The 17,650-nt window shown below is 42.9% G+C and overlaps 4 protein-coding genes across 4 annotated transcripts in view; 2 read left to right on the top strand and 2 right to left on the bottom strand.

The window, feature by feature from the left end:
- Positions 1–8: 8 nt before the first annotated feature.
- Positions 9–2,596, bottom strand: CBG00746 (the record flags this gene model as incomplete). The annotated part of the gene is made up of 4 exons (XM_002630264.1): positions 9–351; positions 400–1,118; positions 1,174–2,149; positions 2,199–2,596. 4 exons carry the CDS (start codon positions 2,594–2,596, stop codon positions 9–11), a joined length of 2,436 nt encoding a protein of 811 aa, XP_002630310.1.
- A 1,445-nt stretch (positions 2,597–4,041) lies between these two features.
- On the top strand, positions 4,042–5,820 carry Cbr-ctns-1 (the record flags this gene model as incomplete). Its single annotated transcript, XM_002630265.1, has 5 exons — positions 4,042–4,172; positions 4,221–4,412; positions 4,464–4,995; positions 5,249–5,479; positions 5,695–5,820. The coding sequence occupies 5 exons, from the start codon at positions 4,042–4,044 to the stop codon at positions 5,818–5,820; spliced, it is 1,212 nt and encodes a 403-aa protein (XP_002630311.1).
- A 1,610-nt stretch (positions 5,821–7,430) lies between these two features.
- Positions 7,431–10,148, bottom strand: Cbr-ulp-4 (the record flags this gene model as incomplete). The annotated part of the gene is made up of 5 exons (XM_045241886.1): positions 7,431–7,598; positions 7,648–8,196; positions 9,560–9,661; positions 9,761–9,951; positions 10,001–10,148. 5 exons carry the CDS (start codon positions 10,146–10,148, stop codon positions 7,431–7,433), a joined length of 1,158 nt encoding a protein of 385 aa, XP_045091583.1.
- Positions 10,149–16,869: 6,721 nt separating this feature from the next.
- The window catches only part of CBG00749, a gene marked incomplete at both ends in the record, with an annotated part of 4,131 nt that continues 3,350 nt past the window's right edge, over positions 16,870–17,650 (top strand). Inside the window, 3 exons of the mRNA XM_045241885.1 lie at positions 16,870–16,959; positions 17,005–17,119; positions 17,229–17,452. Of these exons, the coding sequence (XP_045091582.1) occupies positions 16,870–16,959; positions 17,005–17,119; positions 17,229–17,452 (429 nt within the window). The remainder of the gene's footprint in view (positions 16,960–17,004; positions 17,120–17,228; positions 17,453–17,650) is intronic.

Here is a 17,650-nt window from a genome sequence, read left to right as displayed (position 1 = left end):
CGGTTAATCTAGTTGTAAAGATCATCGTCATCGTTTCCACCGGCACCTCCGTTTCCTGCTCCAACTGGCTGGCCACCCGATGGAGCCTCTCCTGGGAACTTGAAGTTATTTCCGAAGCCACGAGACTGCTGGAGCGTCTGGGCGAACATCTCGTACTTTCTGATATCGTTATCAGTGACTGATCGTCTGGCGAACTTCATGGCTTCCTCGAAGTGAGCGCGAGTTATTTCTGGCACTGGATCAACAGTCTCGTCTTCCATGAGTTCCTCTCCACGAGCTCTTCTGTCTTGACGTTCCCTCTCTTGACGGATTTCACGTTCGATCGACTCGCGGATGGCAAGCTTGCAAGCACTGAAACAGAACAAATAGACATAGGGATTATAAGTGTTTCTAACTTACCGTTGGCAAATTTCAGTCAAATCGGCTCCTGAGAATCCGACGGTATTCTTGGCAAGGAAGTTCAAATCGAGATCAGCAGCAAGTGGAGTCTTGCGAAGACTGGCCTTGAAGATTTGGAGTCTGGACGCTTCATCTGGAAGTGGAATGTAGATGAGCTGATCGAGACGTCCTGGACGAAGAACAGCTGGATCAATGATGTCTGGTCTATTGGTGGCTCCGATGATGAAGACATTCTTCTTCGCGTTCATTCCGTCCATCTCGGTGAGAACTTGATTGATCACACGATCAGCAGCACCTCCGGCGTCTCCGACGCTTCCTCCTCTGGCTTTGGCGATGGAATCGAGTTCGTCGAAGAAGAGAACACACGGAGCAGCGGCACGTGCCTTATCAAAAACATCACGAACATTGGCTTCGGATTCTCCGAACCACATAGTGAGGAGCTCTGGACCCTTGATGGAGATGAAATTGGCCTGACATTCGTTAGCGATAGCCTTGGCAAGAAGTGTTTTACCGCATCCTGGTGGTCCATAGAAGAGAACTCCACGCGATGGCTGCATTCCGAACTTGAGATACTTTTCTGGGTGTTCGACTGGATATTGAACAAGCTCTTGAAGCTCTCGCTTGACGTTCTGAAGTCCTCCGATGTCGTTCCATGTGGTATTTGGAGTTTCGACGACGGCTTCCCGGAGAGCAGAAGGAGACGATTTTCCCATTGCGAACTGAAAAGAAAGAGAATTTAGAAAAATTAAATTTGAATTGAAGAAATAAACTTACTCTGAAATTTTCCATGGTGACGGCCAAAGAGTTCAGTACTTCGGCGTCAATGGTATCATCTTCCAAATCGATGAGCTCCATTTTCTCACGAATTTGTTGAAGAGCAGCTTCCGAGCAAAGAGAAGCCAAATCGGCACCAACGAATCCGTGGCACTCATTTGCGACTTGCTCCAAATCGACATCTTCTCCGAGCTTCATGTTCTTGGTGTGGATTCTGAGAATTTCTAGACGTCCAACAGCGTCTGGAATTCCAATGTCGATTTCGCGATCGAAACGCCCGAAACGACGAAGAGCTCCATCAATGGAATTTGGACGGTTGGTGGCAGCAATAACGACAACATGAGCACGAGTCTTGAGCCCATCCATAAGAGTGAGGAGCTGAGAGACAATACGCTTCTCGACTTCTCCATGAGCCTTCTCTCTCTTTGGAGCAATAGCGTCTATTTCGTCAATGAAGAGGATGGCTGGCGAGTTCTTCTCACATTCGGCGAAAGCCTTTCTCAAATTGGATTCGGACTCTCCGGACATCTTCGACATGATTTCTGGACCATTGATAAGGAAGAAGAATGCACCAGTCTCATTGGCAACGGCTCTTGCGATCAAAGTTTTTCCTGTTCCTGGTGGTCCGAACAACAGAATTCCACGTGGTGGCTTGACTCCAATAGCCTTGAAGAGTTGTGGGTGACGGAGTGGCAGCTCGACCATCTCCTTGATTTGAGCCAGTTGCTTACGAACTCCTCCCAAATCGTCGTATCCGACCTCATTGAGTGCCTCCTCTTCCTCTTCTCTCTTGATCGGGTCACCTTCGTAGTGGATGACAGTGTCTGGAGCGACGATGCAGGCCGGAGCTGGGTCAGTTTCAACAACCTTGAACTCGACAGTTCTCATCGCAGCCTGAACTGTGAATATGTCTCCTTTGTGAACTGGACGGTAGGCATCCGTGAAGTATGGACGAAGAAACACATCGAACAAGTTTCTAAAAAAGATATCAGTTTGGACTTTTTAAAAAAATAAAATTTGGTTACCCAGTCAATCCTTCAATAGTGTCATCAATAGGAAGAACATGAATGCGCTTTCCGTACTCCAATTGGGCACTAGAAATGCTGACGACGTCACCGAGACGACTTCTGAGATTGTTGCGCACCACCTTGTTCATCTTGATCTTATCATTGGGACAGTTGTCAGCATTCAACACAATCGACACTGTCTCTCGTCGCTTCTTTCCTTTCAGAATGACCGAGTCTCCACGGAAGAGTCCAAGTTCGTCCATTTTTGCTTGTGAGAGCGAGACCATCGAGTTGTCATCGTTTTCCGACTGGTCGATGATCAAACGATTTGGTCTGGATTTGTCCTTAAGGATGGCTGTTGCCAGCTCATCATTTTTCTTTTCCTTCTCGTCCTTCTGGACAGGAACTTGCGCCATTGTTAGAAGTTTTAGTCTGAAAATAACGTCTTGAATTGGGTGGCAGACATAGACATATGAAAAGAGAGAAAAAGGAAAGGAAAAGAAGCCCTAGACTCTAGAACTAATCGATCGGAGGAAACGAGGATAATTTGATGGTATGGGGTGAGAGAGGATGGGAGACTGGGTAAGGCAAACGAATGAAGGTAGGAACACGTCGACTAGCTCTTGACGAACATCGCGCGCTGCATGATGACAAAACGTCGCGTTTCAACGTAAATTGTTGTCGGAGGAGCGCGCTTACTTCGCGTTCCGCAGTTTTTTGGATCGAAATTGGGATTCTGAGAAGATGTTAATGATTTTTTGTATGCTATTGACTTCAGAAATCGTTCTCAAGAGAAGAAGGGAGAGGTCTCCCTCTCGAGAGGAAATGGGTAGATTATATGTCTTGAAGTGACCTGGAGAATTGTTGCGAAACGATGAAGATAAAGTTGAAATAGAAACTGAAATATTGGAAAATTCAGGTTAAAAAATACAGACGAGAAGATATTTGAAATTCGAATCTAATCGGGAAAAAAATGCTTTAAAACAGGTGATAATCTGATTAGCAAACATTTGTGAGATTGTGGAATTGCTTTGAGTACAACTTTTACACAAATAAGCGAAAAAAAAACAAAGGATATTCTCGAAAGTTGCGAAAGATGAGCAAGAAAGCCAGTAGGAATCTTCTCGAAGACACTGGAAAAATGATGACAATTTTTGTAAATTCAAAGCCCGCGCCAATTTTTCCATCTGACCCGCAGAGCGTGGTTGCTTCTCACTATTTTTGTCATGAGACCCCGCAAATTCCGGGGAAAGAGAAAATCTGGGAAAAAAAACCGGGGAAAGTGGGCGGAGTCGGGGGCGGAGCCTAAAATGCAACCCTGGCACGGTTTTGCCACACGGTGTTTCTGCACACACGGTCACGAGGGGGCGGAGCCTAAATTGCAACCCTGGCACGGTTTTGCCGCAAAAAAAAAACAGTAACCAGTACGCTTGAAGTGAAAGTTTAAAGTTGTTTTCAGGCAGAATCGCAGTGTTTCTTTGTCTACTCTCTCTGAACGATTTCCTTTTTGTCTGTGAACACCCTTCTTCGGTTATTTCCACTTTTCCACCTCTTTTTTTCATTGAAAAACAAGATTTTGCTGATCTGATCTTTTATCATTGTTGAGTCAGCTGATCATCTTTTTTTCGTCGATTTTTGAGGCTTTCCAGAACAATAAAAATGAATATATTTCAAAATTTCGGAAAGCTATGACTATTCTGTTTTTCGTTGATGTATTGTTTACCAAATCGTCGAAATGTTATTGTCTGTTCTTCCGTTTTTCTCTCTTCTCTTCATGTTGTATCGATTTCGCGAAATATTTCGATCTCTCGTTTCATAAAATATTCGACAAATTTCTGACCTTCCTATTCAGCATGCCAGAATGAAACTCCCGGTGTCAATTCTCTTCTTCATCTCGGTTTCTCAAATATTGGCTTTCAACAATGTGATCGTCACGCAGAAGGAGGTGGAAATCGGTGTCGGCGAGACGGCTTCGATTACTTTTCAAATCAAGTGAGTATCTAGAAATTTCTAGAAAAAAAATATTTAAAAATTTTCCAGAAACCACACATCTTCTACTCTCAACCAGACGCGAATTCAGCTCTCCCAATCACCATACATCACAAATCCCGATGTGGTTCTCGTTGACAACTGGTGGGCCAATGTGACAGTTAGTGGAGAGAGACCAGTGGCTGGAGAGATTCTGGAGGCTCTTAACTGTACTACAGATGGAGAGGAAGTCTGTTCGCTAGAGTAAGAAGCTAAAAAATAAATAAAATTTCAAAAAAACAAGTTTAATTTCAGCCTCCTCGACGCCTACTCCAGAATCACAGTAATCCGGTCTCACTGGCTCGCCATCTTGATTCAAATCGTCGGATGGACCTATTTCGCGGCTTGGAGTGTCAGCTTCTACCCACAGATGTATCTAAACTTCAAGCGGAAAAGTGTGGTCGGGCTGAACTTTGATTTTCTCTCCCTGAATCTTGTTGGTTTCGGAGCATACGCAATGTTCAACCTGTTAATGTACTATAACAGTCATGTCAAGAACATCTACTCTATGGAAAATCCACGCTCCCCACCGCCCGTTCTTCTGAATGACGTGGTGTTTGCTGTGCACGCCTTCTTGGCCTGCTTCGTCACAATTCTTCAATGTATCTTCTACGAGAGAGACCAGCAACGGATTTCCACAAAATGCATAATTCTCATTATTGGACTTGTCTCTTTTGGATTCGTTTCTGTTGTGGTTACTGTGCTCAATAAGATTACAATTCTGGACTTTGTCGTCAGCCTTTCCTACATCAAAATGGCCGTCACCTGCTGTAAATATTTCCCACAGGTTTGTCTGCAATTTTTTATCTTTGTTTCGTTTTCGAAACCCAAAAATCAGCAGAAAACTTGATAAAATAGTTCGCCGATTTTCCGCGCCGCAGTCTTGAGCCGCTTCGCTCCGCCAACTTTTCCGCGCCGCGCGCATATTTTGAGTTGAAAAGGGAGCAAAAAAAATGAGATGTAACTCAGAAATGGGTGAAAATTTTTGAAAGAAAATGCTAATAAGAAGAGGAAGAATTGAAAATACGCGAATTTTTCAGGCCTACTTCAACTACCAGCGAAAGAGCACCGTCGGCTGGTCCATCGGCAACATATTGCTCGATTTCACCGGTGGCTCGTTGGACATCCTTCAAATGGTCCTTCAAGCGATCAATGTCAACGATTGGTCGGCGTTCTACGCGAACCCGGTGAAATTCGGTCTCGGCTTCGTTTCCATCTTCTTCGACATCATCTTCATGATTCAGCACTACGCGCTTTATCCGGATGCTGAAGTGAGTCGCCATCTTTTGAGTGTGCGTTTTGAAGAGTTTTCTTTTTCAAAATTTTGCAGGATAATAAACCAAAGAAAACTCAAGAAATCAGTCGTTTCTAGCTAGTCTAAACAGGTTTTTCTGAATGTTCCTAACTTTTTCGGTTTCTAATCTATTATAACTACTGACCAACATTCAATATGCCACGTGGCTTTTTCAATTTCTCCGGTTTCCAGGTCCCTCACAACGAGTACCACGGCGTCGATAATCCGGATCCCGATTCTATTGTTCGCGATGCGGAGCACGGTGCAGCGGACAACGAGTCAATGGAGTCGACAGATCCGATTATTGTTCATGACTAGTCAATTCCCATTTTGTGCCTTTTAAGCTGTTCATATTGTATAGAGTTTTCTATTGCATGTCGATTTGTAATAATATAAACATCGATTTTAATTGAAATTTGAGTTAACAGTTTTATTGTCTTTGTTTGGCTCAGAACTTGCGGGAAAGAGCTGAAAGAACAACAATGGGAGGGAAGGTTTTGGGAAACCCTAGGAATCTAAAAATGGATGAGAACCACACAGTTTTGGGGAAAGGGAACATGGAGGGAAACAAAATAATATTACCAAATCAAGAAGGTAGGGGGGACAAAAAAAATGAAACGACCCATAATATGTAATCAACCGAGGCGCTAATGATTAAAGATGTGGGGAAGGAAAGAAGAAGAAAGAACAGAACAAAAATTATAAATATAACAATTTGTGAACAGTGTAAAAGGGACGAAAAAAAACCAGCGGACATCGAAATTTCGGAATTTTCAGAAAATTCCAAAATTTAAAGGAATTTTTGTCATGGAACGAGACAAACACAAAGATTTTCGAAAAGAACGAACGATGGGAAAGAGGAGGGCGGGAGATTTGATTTACAATAACAATGAGAAATGTATCGGTGGTGAAGTCTTAGAAGGTGTCACTGATTTTTTGTTAATGAGCTCTCTAGTAACTACTAGAACAAGAAACAAGATTTCGTTAGAAGAGAGAACATAGGATGTTTTAGCAAAAATCAATGACACTTCCTCTAGGAGATCCACCATGGATACCCAACAAAAAATGTACAAATTGAGGAGACAAAAGAAACGGAATGGAATAGATCTTTTAAAAGGTGTGGGTGGTATGTTGGAGCTTGGCCTTTGAGACCGCACACAACATGCACCTTTAGAACATTTTTTGAAGAAAACAAATCTCTCACACTACAACAATGGTGGAACACAAACGAAACAACGAGAACCCATGTGCAGTGTTTAGGGGGGAATCGGGGATATGGTTTTGATAGAAAAATGAAAGAAAAACAGAGGTGTTAGATAGGGGGAAGTGTGTACTATAGGTAAACCGATTATAGTTGAGAGCCAGTGTTTAAAACAACACTCCTACTCAACATATGAGGGAATACTTACAGATAACTGGGGAGCGCAGAGTTGAGAAAAAATAATGGAATCGCTTGGGAGAAAAAAGAAGAACTCGCATATAATCGGGGTGAACACCTGTTTTTATGTCTAGAAGTCGGTGAGGGACGGGGAAGAGGAAGACTGGAGGACAAAGGGGAAACGGAGGAGGAGCCGGAATAAATAGATATTTCAGCAACAGTGTGAATGTGGTTAACAACAGAATTAAGAGAAGAAAAAAAAACAGAGTAACAAGGAGAGGCAACAATGGGTAAGGTTTTTTCGGGTTTTTTGTTTCAGTGAAAATGGGTTAACAGAACAATGTAAGAAGGAAAAAAAAGAAAACTTCCCTTGCCACATACCAATCCCCGTCTGACATCAAAGATACACTTCTTCAGACAGAGAGCAAGACTGTGGGACTGTGGGGCAGTATCGGGATTGAGAGAAGAGAGAAAAAGGAAAGAAGGAAGACTGAACGGTACAGTAACCGGGGTATTGTGTGAGACTGGAAGAAGAAGAAGAAGAAGATGCTTAGAGTGCACGATGTGGTGCGGCAGTGTTGTAGCCGTTAAGCAGCTCGACGAGTGGACGCCAACGAGCACGATTCGGAGAGAGCGAAAGAACGGCACGTTGCATTTCGGCTCTCTTGTTGGTCGTGTTGAATTCTGGGTACTCGTTGACAAAGTCAAAGTTGTCGAGCTGAAAATAAAGGCAATAGTAGAAGGACGGAGCTGATTCAAAATCCTACATCTTTTGGTGGATTCAACAAGAAGCATCTTGCGAACTCGGCTATGAAGATTCCACAATCATAGTTGTTGGTCTGCTGTGGCATTCTTTGCGGCAAGACACATGGCAATGGATACGGCATCACAGTTCTGGTGCGTTTCTCGTATGAATACTTCATGAACTCCTCGATTAATGTGGCCATATTTTGAAGGTTATTCAGGTCGGCAGTCAGTTGAGAGTCGAAGATCACAGTACGAGCCTTGGAGGTGTATGGATGGCAGATGACAGCCAACGACCAGTGCTCCCACTCGTTCACCGGCACCACAATATAATCAAAGTCCTGGAGATCGAAGTCGGCAACGAAATCGTGCAAATCGCCAAATTTGAGATCCATCTTCTGCTCGTCGCTCATCAGTTTCTCGTCTTCCGAGTCCGACGCGTGTTGTCTCAACGACAAGTTGTGCCAGAACAGCGATGGAAGAACGGTGACTTTTGAGCCACTGCTGTCAGGGAGAACGTGCTCAACGATGTGATTCAAATAGAAGTCGATCATAGTGTCGTTGAGAAGATCCTGCAAAAAAAAATTATATTCATATTCCCTGATAAATCATTGAGTATGACCCTCGTATTTCTGTTCGCGCATTCATTTTTGTAACAATAAAACTGCTCGCCAATAACCAATAGCCGATCATAGATCACCAGTTGCTCAGTGTTCCCTCTGGTGTTCCCCCCTACTACTACTCCGTGTTCCTATGTCGCTCATCAAAAATTACATCTCCCAGCATCCGAATCGTCCTCCAAGAAGATGCGATATCCTTCAATCATCTAAATTTTCTAGAATGCCGGGTGCGTGCGCGAAAAATGTGAAAGAAAAACCAGTTCATTACTTTTCTCCACAAGATGACCCTGAACTGCCCCCACCGCGCGCAGCAGCTGCCCACACAAGAAGGAGGATAGGATGACGATGACGATGATGGCGCGGCGTCGTCGGAGGTCTAAGAAGAATCGGGCTGCGACCCTGGCGTCGGGAAATTAAGAACGGCCTTTGTGTTGTGCGAATGTTATGATACGAATGTAATTTGGTAATTTGAAGAAGAAGAAGATAACATCCGGCTGGGATACTGTGGCCAGATGACGCCGAGTATCTTGAAATAGCGACTCCCCTTTCTGGAAAAAATTGGCAATGTGCCAATGGCTCAAAGCACACATCTCATTTCTCTCGTTTCTCTGCGCGCGCGCCCGGCGGCTGAGCCCGTGTCGCCGTACCTGGCACCGGGGCGCACTCCTCATTTTGCTCGCTCTCTTAAATCGCTTGGAGCGTTGCCAGCGCAGATCCATGGAAGCCCTAGAAGAGGTGATGATGTTGACTATGCATGTTTTGACGGCGCGCGTTTACTAATTTTCTTGTCAAAACTCGATGCGGAGGACTTCAAAACAACAAATCCCAGTCGTTCAACTCGTAGAAAAAGGAACATCCAAATTGACTCACAGACGATTCTTCTAGTTCGCAAACAAATTCGGTGTCCCCCTTCTCAAAGCAATCCAAACAAAAAAAACGCAACATACGAAGGCTGACTCAAAAAAGACCTCAGTCGGGCAGCGGGCGCCCGCGTAACCAACAAAAGTGCATTAAAAGTGCAACATCACACCCTTTCTCTATTCGGATCTGTTTCTTTTTCTTTTTCTTTCTTTCTCGGAGGGCCATTTATTCAACAAAGACCGATTAACTAGATACGAAGAAATCGTCTCCACACTATGTCTTCTTTCTAATAAAATTCGTCTAGACAGAGAAATAGATAGGAGAGCGCAGAGAACACACAACAACAAAAGGGTATGCAAATAGTGATCCCACCCCCCTTTACTCGATAGGGTCGAAGTACACAGTAATAATCTTCTACTACAAGCGATGAAGAGCAGAGATTAGTATTACATACCTTCTCCTGGAGACAACAAAAATCTGAGATGCGAATGGCTATCGACTGGAATGGGAAACGAATGCGGAGCATCTCCATCGCGGCGTAGTAGGCGACGCTGTTCTGAAAGAATTTTATACATATTTCCTCTTGTTTACAGGATTTATCAGGTGTTGTTTATCATATTCTATGATTATGGGATAACTGATAATTAGCACTCACCTGATTATCAGTCCGCTTCTGATTGGTCCACTCGTCATTATCCTCCTCGTCTTCTTCCTCTTCGTCTTCTGTGGATATTGAAGATTCCGGCTCCAAGTCGTCCTCCTCGAAATCCATCTGATCTTCGTCGTCGTCCTGATCGTTGCTCCCTGAAGACGTGTCATCCTCTTCTCCGATGGAACCGTCTGAATCTTGTCAATTGGTTAATAATTGCTCTTTTTTTAAATCAATTATCAGTACCGATATGAGTTCCGTCGACGTAGTACCCTTGAGAATTGTAGCTCCCCATCCGAAACAGCTCATCTTCCCGCATCGAGACATCTGAATCTGGGAAACTGCCGTACTTGAAGTTGACGGCAGGCGTACAGTAAGACGTTGACACTTCCATGGTTACTTTTCATGTACTACGTGCTATACATACAAGAGGGATGGTGGTTCTGGAAAAAACCAAAAATCGAAATTTTCGATTCAAAATGAAGAGGAAAAAATCAGGAGATAGATCCACTGGGAGATGAAAAAAGATCAATCTTCCCAGTGCATCCGCGAGTAGTGCGAAAAATGAGAGATCTCAAAAAACTAATGGGCTCCGGAGAGAGACGAGGAGCGACCTAGATTTTCGGAATCGGCGTCAGTGGCCGACATGTGGTATTTCGGACTGAGTTCCTCGGCATAAGAAGAAGACGGGAAAGAAGGGAGGAGTTGAGATCAAAAGCGTCAGATTGGAAGAGAAGGAACTTTGAAGTCCAAAGCATTGTAACAAAAAAAAATGACACTCTTACTATTAGGTGTAGATAAGAACCGAATTGATCAGTGACTGACATTTAGAGAAGAAGAAGAAGAAGAAGAAGCAATTCAAGGTCGTCTAATAACTAAAACTTTGCACTAGTAGAAAAATGACGATATGGGGGGTTTTATGGGTTTATCCCGATATATGAGCGCCTGCTAATGCAGATGTATGACAGAATGATGACCAGCAACACAACGGGATCATACTTGTTTCCGCCGCAAGGGGGTATCTCTGGTATTTTGTTATTGCTGAAACCTTTCATTATGTTTCGAGAAACTTCACAAACAAGTGAAAAAGCGTCGACCATATGGTTTGTTGCCTATCTCTAGGTTCTCAACGAATGCACTTTTGTTCTGTTTTTGGCGCCTCCTCTTTTTAATGCACTTTTGTTCTGTTTTTGGCGCCTCCTCGCGCGCCCGCCAAAATAATACAACAATAAACCAGACAGGAGTGAACGGTAAAACACACACACATGCCACAAATCGAAGAGCGCCGGGCGCCGACGACGACACTGGGGGAGATGGGAATAGAAGAAGACTAAGGGGAGGGTAGGGGCAAAAAGGAGAGAGACCTTTTTTCTTTTCTCCCCCTCCCCGCTCGCTCTTTTTTCTCCCTCCCCCAGGCCGTTTCTTTTCGGGGCCTTTTCTCTCTCGTTCTATCTCTATCGCCGGTGGCCTGGGGGAGACGGAGAGATAGGGAACGACGAGGGCAGCCGATTGAGTAAAGGACGAAACACGGGCCGCCGAATACACGGACACCCCGAGAGATGCGGCTCTCTCTCTCTGTCCTCTGATTTTTCTAGTTGTAGATGAGATGATGATGATGAGATGATATACATATCAAATCATGGAAGAGTAGGGGCCACAGAAGATGATATGAACAAGGAAGTTTTTGATGGATTCGGGAAGGAAGGACAGATGATGCTTCGCAGAAGAAGAAAGTACATGTGAATTATATCTTTCGAGAGGGAAGGGGGGAGAGAAGAACCTTGAAATGTTAACGACCTTCTTGTCTCCGCCTCAGTCTCAAAAAATTCCAACTTCTCTCGCCAGACAGACACGTGATATAGACTCACAGACTCTATGAGACAAAGCGCAACATGATAGCAAGTGACATCTTTCGATCAGATTATTGTAATGATCTGGAACGATTTAGAAGTCACACTTGTCAAACGGACCATAATCTCTTTTAGAATCAATAGTTTGGAACCAACTAAATCAGATATGATGGAACTCGACGAGCACTACAAAATGTTACTATTTGGAAAACTGTATCTTGTCTATGAACAAAGTTACAGACCAAACCACTTTATGGTTTTTAACATAGTTCACAGACAAGGTACAGTTTCCCAAATAGTACCAAACTGTAGTACTCGCCGAGTTCTATTCTATCTCATTCAGTTAGTTCGAAAATATTGATTCTGGCAGAATCTATGACCCGTCTAACAACTCCTTTTATAGGCAGAAGTTCTATAAATCAAAACATGAGCAATTTCGTAAGATTACAACTGGTTATGCTGTAAACAAGAGCGCGGAGAAGACCTCAAAGATTTGCAGACCTTCTTCTTGTGTCTTCCAAAGATCATAAAGTTAGAATGGCAATAAAATTCTTGCGGTAAAAGTGCAAACTATCACAAATTCCGCCTCTAACATCGGATATGAAGGACATCAAGCTCAAAATATGTTCATATTTGAACAGCCGACCTATAACACCCCACACATTCTATGTTGCCTATTGTTTTGAGTTTTATAACATAATGAATAACACTGCACTTCTATTTTCAGGGTTTTTATTTTATGATAGTCAAACAAAACAAAACCAAGAAGGAAGAAGGCAAACATGTTGATGAATTCATATGAAGAAAAAAATTTGGATTATAAGACTATAAAAAGAGGCAAAAAAGCGATACTAATCTCTGGATACAAAAGCGATGACCACTTCCAAAAGTGCAACAATCTTATTGGACCTACTACAGGGGAGCGAAACGAGAGATGGGGGATGATGGGAAGAAGATGAGTTGAGTGGATGGAGGGGTGCGCATACAAACAACACACTTCTCTTCTGTTATCACGGCCAGTAAGGAGAGAGAGCAGCTCTCACCACCACTACCCAAAAATGTTGCGAATTGTACACACCTGTGTGTGCTTGCAGTCGACGAAAGATAATGAATGGGTCGAATCATTTCTCTGATAAGGGCGAATTTCTCTGATAACCAACACGACGGCAAATTAATACACAGTGTCCGTCTATTGCACTCTTTTACATGTTGCGAATATCTAGCGACATTTTGATGAATGTGTGCAATTGGGCGCGCGTAGATGGGTCCCAATAAATGGCCCTTTGTTCTTACACCTTTGGACAAGGAAGGACAGGACCGAAAACAAGTTTTTTGCACTTTTAGATTTTCAAATCGACGTTCGAACTTCTTTAGCAATTCATTTAAAAATAGCATACTTGTATGCCGGTAAACCGGACCCTGCCATAGTTTCTTTCAGAATGAACTTTTCTGGACCAACTAAAATGGATATGATAGAAGAAATCAAGAACTACATAATAGTACTATTTGGACAACTATATCTTGTCTATGAACAAAGTTACAGACTGAACCACTTTATGGTTCCTAACTTTGCTCGAAGACTAGGTACAGTTTTCCAAATAGTACCATTTTGTAGTTCTTGAGTTCTTCTATCATAACTATTCCGGTTGGTCCGAAAAATTGATTCTAAACATACATAACTCGGTTTACAAGTACGAAAAAATAGGATTCTAGATCAAAGGAAGCAACTGATTGGCAGAATGCATACTTTGGGGGATGCCCTTTTGATCGGAGTCTCCGATTCGGAGATATGATAGATTATATGGATGAGGAGGAGGAGGAGGAAATATGATTTACAATCGTGGTTTTCTGATCGTATACGTCATATTACAAAAACCGTATAACGATGGAGAGAAGAAGAAGAAGGAGAAGGAGCCAAGACGGTTATCAAATCAGCAAAGAGAAAAAAAACCCGACTTTAACTTGACTCACACTACACCAACGAACGGAAATGATAATTTATTTTGCGCTTGTATTACGCCGCCCCTCATCACACAGCTGACCTCTTTTTGAAATCGGATAGCTTTTGGGCGAGGAAGAGGGGCGGCAGTTGCGTAGGGGCCGGTGTTGAAAGATATTGCAAATTTTGCAATTCAGAGATGATCGTGCCATGGCTCCAGCGAGGAGTGATTGAAGGAGTGATGCGGAATGAGTGTTGAGGAGAGGAAGAAAATTAAATGAGCAAGGAACACTGGATTGACTTCACAGTATACCAGCTCTCCCTCTGCCTTTGTTTTTGTGGGAAAGTGGTGACTAAACAAATACATAGAGAGATGTTTTTTTCTGAATCAGGAACACAATATTGCAACTGGGTCGCTCTGCTTCGAGAGCGACGCTGTGTTTGATTTTTTGATCATCACATAAATCGAGAGCAGAAGAGTTGTGGAATACTAAACATCAGTTACCGTAAAACCTGAATTAGAAGGGCCCCTGTAATTAAAGGGCCCCTGTAATAGAAGGGCCCTCTGTAAAAAAGAACTCGAAATGTGTTTTGAAATCAGAACATTTCCGTACTTTTTTAGTAGAAAATATTCCGGGAACTCCACAATTTACTAGAAGTTTGTTGAAACTCTATTTTCCGATGAAAATTTTGCTAAATTTCGGTGAAATTGGCAGATTATCATGGATTTTGAACGAAACTTCGTCGAACTTTTCGATGCGTATTTTCGGGAAAAACTGGCCGGAAAAATAGAAGGGCCCCCTCTAATTGAAGGGCCCCTGTAATAGAAGGGCCCTGGAGAGGTACCTTGGGAAAATATAAAAGACAGCCCTTCTGATACAGGTTTTACGGTATGCAAGAATTTTGCAACCAGTAGGAATCAGAGAAGCTGGCACGATGCCAAGGCAGCTCTAAAGAAGCCTTTGTAATCCGAGTAGCAGCTCGCCGAGCCGCGACGCACCAAGGATTCTTAATCTTAATCTCTATAAGCGGTTGCCCATCAACAACACCTAGGAACCAGGAGACACCGGAGGAGAAGGGGAACTGCAGAGTTCAGAGAGCGGGGAGCACAATTAGGGACCGCTGGAGACACCCGAAAAAGGAGAAGAAGACAGGGCCTGGGGGTAGAAGTAAGTGACTGGGGGTGAGCGCCAACTGGGGGAGGGGGGAAGGGACGCTGCAAAAAATAGCGCGACGCGGCGACAGGGCACCGCGATGGATGAATCGATAGGACGAAGCGGCGGGGTTAGTTGGTGCGGCCGCGTTGATGAGAAAAAATAGCGGAAAACGAAGAGGAGACGACAGAGAGAGTGAGTTGAGCGCATGCGCATACGTGTCTCGCAACATCGGCGGCTGCAAAAAAAAGAAGAAGAAGAAACTCCTACTGGTGATGAATCGGAAGACAAGTCCACGGGAGATGAAGAAGCATGAAATATCAGTGTAACGGCGGGGTAAGAGCAAAAGGTCAAACTTTCTTGGGTCTTGTGAGAAAGTGCATTGGGTTCAAGGTTCTTTGTTTTCTCGACTGGAGACCCCCACGATAAAATTTTAGAGAATTTAGAGGTTACTCAGGAATCTTATGTCATGATTCAAATTCAAAGATTTTGACATTAGAATTTCAATTCAACCTCAATTAGATGAATTACTGCGATAAGAACTAGGACGACGTCTTCAACCTATCAATCAGACAAGCTTCTGCAAGACCATACTTGCAAGAAAGGAGAGGCGTGAAAACAGAGTTTCGTGAGACCAAGTGGTTTGTCGAATGTCTTTTCTCCTCACAAAAAAAGAAAGTTTGCGCCGCGTACAGACCCACAAAAAAGTGCATTCTCTCTCTCATTCTCTCCGATTTCTCAGCACTGGCGACCCATCGAAATTCGGCGAGTTGTTTGTCAGAGACGTCAACACAAATATACCGAAGTTTGAACAGTTTAAAAGTGCATTATCTGGAAGTATCGAGTTGAAGAGTCTGGAAGAGTGCCAGGTGGCTGGAGACAACTGATAACCGGCAGGCGGAAGGAGGGTTATTTGATTTTTCGAACTTTTTAAAACCTTGTATTCCTCACTTTTTACAATAAATGGAGCTAGAATTAGCTCAACTTTTACGAACCTTTGGCTTGAAAAGGGTACCGAGCGAGCTTCAAGGTTGCGAGAAACCCTTATAGCGCCGCGGGGGAACAATACTGATCGAGATCGTCGATAAAATCGTTCGGGGAAACGAAAAAGACCCATAAAAGTTTCTTCTAAAGCGAAGATGGGCGGAGCATACGGCAGGCTTCGGTAGGAAGGAAAAGTTCATGGAACCTGTGACTTAAAACAGAAAATGAAGTCTTGAGAATTCGAAAAAATAGTTTTAGCGGAAAACACCTAATTTTTCTCTTGATTCGAGAAGATTTTTCAAAGCCGCCATAACTTCATTTTCGGTCGAGAATTCTAGGTTCCAATAGGAGAAAACCGACATTCTTAGCTCGAAAAGCTAACCATTCGAAGTTTCAAGAACAGATCTAGATTGAAAAATGAGAAGAAAAACTGGAAAAAAATTGGCTGATTTTGAGATTTTCTGAAAAATTTTGAGAAAAAGGAATTTTGAAGTTCTGGAGATGTTTTAAGGGAAAAAACAAACATTTCTAACTCAAAAAATAACAATTCGGATCCCAGGAACAGATTCAGATGGAAAAAACGGGAGAAAAACTTGAAAAAAATGGGCTTTTTTGAAAGATTTTGAGAGAAAAGAAATTTGAAGTCCTGGGGAAGTTTTAAGGAGGGAATCAGGCATTTCTAACTGAAAAAATAGCAATTTCAGACTCCAAAAATATATCTAGATCGAACATCGGAGAAAAAACTGAAAAAATTTGGTGGATTTGAGCTTTCAAAAGTTTTTGAAAAGCCGGAATTCAAACGATGAAGCCCCGCGCCCAGAAGGTACGATAAGCAAAAGTCCGCAATTCTAGACATGGTGTAGCTGCGTACAATGCGCACCCTCCACTGTCGACCGTATCTTGCCTTTTTAAACGTTGCTTTAGAGGGGAAATAATAAAATACACCAATTTCACATACATTATTATCGTCCCCCCTCTCTGCACCTCTCTCTGTACAAATATACAACACAGCAGAAATTTCATAATCGGTGTGTTTAAATGGGGGAATTTGAATATATGTGGAAGTGACCCGTTGGAGCTGCTTTGTCTCTCTTCGCATCGATTGCCCTTCTTTTTGCAGCTAAGCGACACCGACACGAACGTCTTCATGGAGATTTTTTTCCGAAGGCGAAAATAGCAAAAAAAAATATGCGAGTGCTTTTCCATCTATGCTCAATCATCTTCCTGCTGCTTTTCTTTGCTTCAGGCACCTACAGTAGTACGCCAGGCTTTCCAAATGCAAGTTTAAAAAAAAGAGCAATTTGAAGAATTCGCATTTTTCAGGAAGAAGAAATTTTCGACGAGGACATTCAAGACACAGTTTTAGCGTCAACTATCGATGGTCGTCTGAGAGCGCTTGATGCGAAAACTGGAAAAATAAAATGGACACTAGAGGAAGGTTAGAATTTTAAAAAACTATAAAAAGAATCAGAAGAAGCTCCAAACTTGCTTTTTATGCTAAAAGAGTTTTTCGAAATCTCCAAAACTACAAACTACAAAATCTCCAGAACCCGTCCTTCGTTCTCCATCAGCCATCAAACAGGGATTCACATTTCTACCGAACCCACTCGACGGATCTCTTTACGTTTTGAAGAATAGCTCTCTCAAGAAACTGCCGTTCAATATTCCGCAATTGGTCCATGCGTCGCCCTGCCGAGGGACCGACGGAATTATGTATGCTGGAAGTAAGAAGGACGTTTGGTTTGGAATCGATCCGACGACGGGGTTGAAGGTACGATTTTTTTTCTAATTTTGGAAGCCTGCAAATACGCTCCATTGACAATTTATAATTTTTTTTCAAATTTCAAAATTTTGCAAAATCGCTCCATTGACAGTTCATCAAGATGTAGATTCCCATAGAAACAACAACAAAAAATTCAAAAAAATTGCAAATTGCTTAAAGATGCCAATTCAAAAATTCTAATAGGGT

Source organism: Caenorhabditis briggsae (assembly GCF_000004555.2).
Source record: "Caenorhabditis briggsae complete genome, chrII, whole genome shotgun sequence".
Taxonomy (NCBI): domain Eukaryota; kingdom Metazoa; phylum Nematoda; class Chromadorea; order Rhabditida; family Rhabditidae; genus Caenorhabditis; species Caenorhabditis briggsae.
Note: the sequence above shows the minus strand (reverse complement) of the source record. Positions and strands in the feature narration are given on the sequence as shown.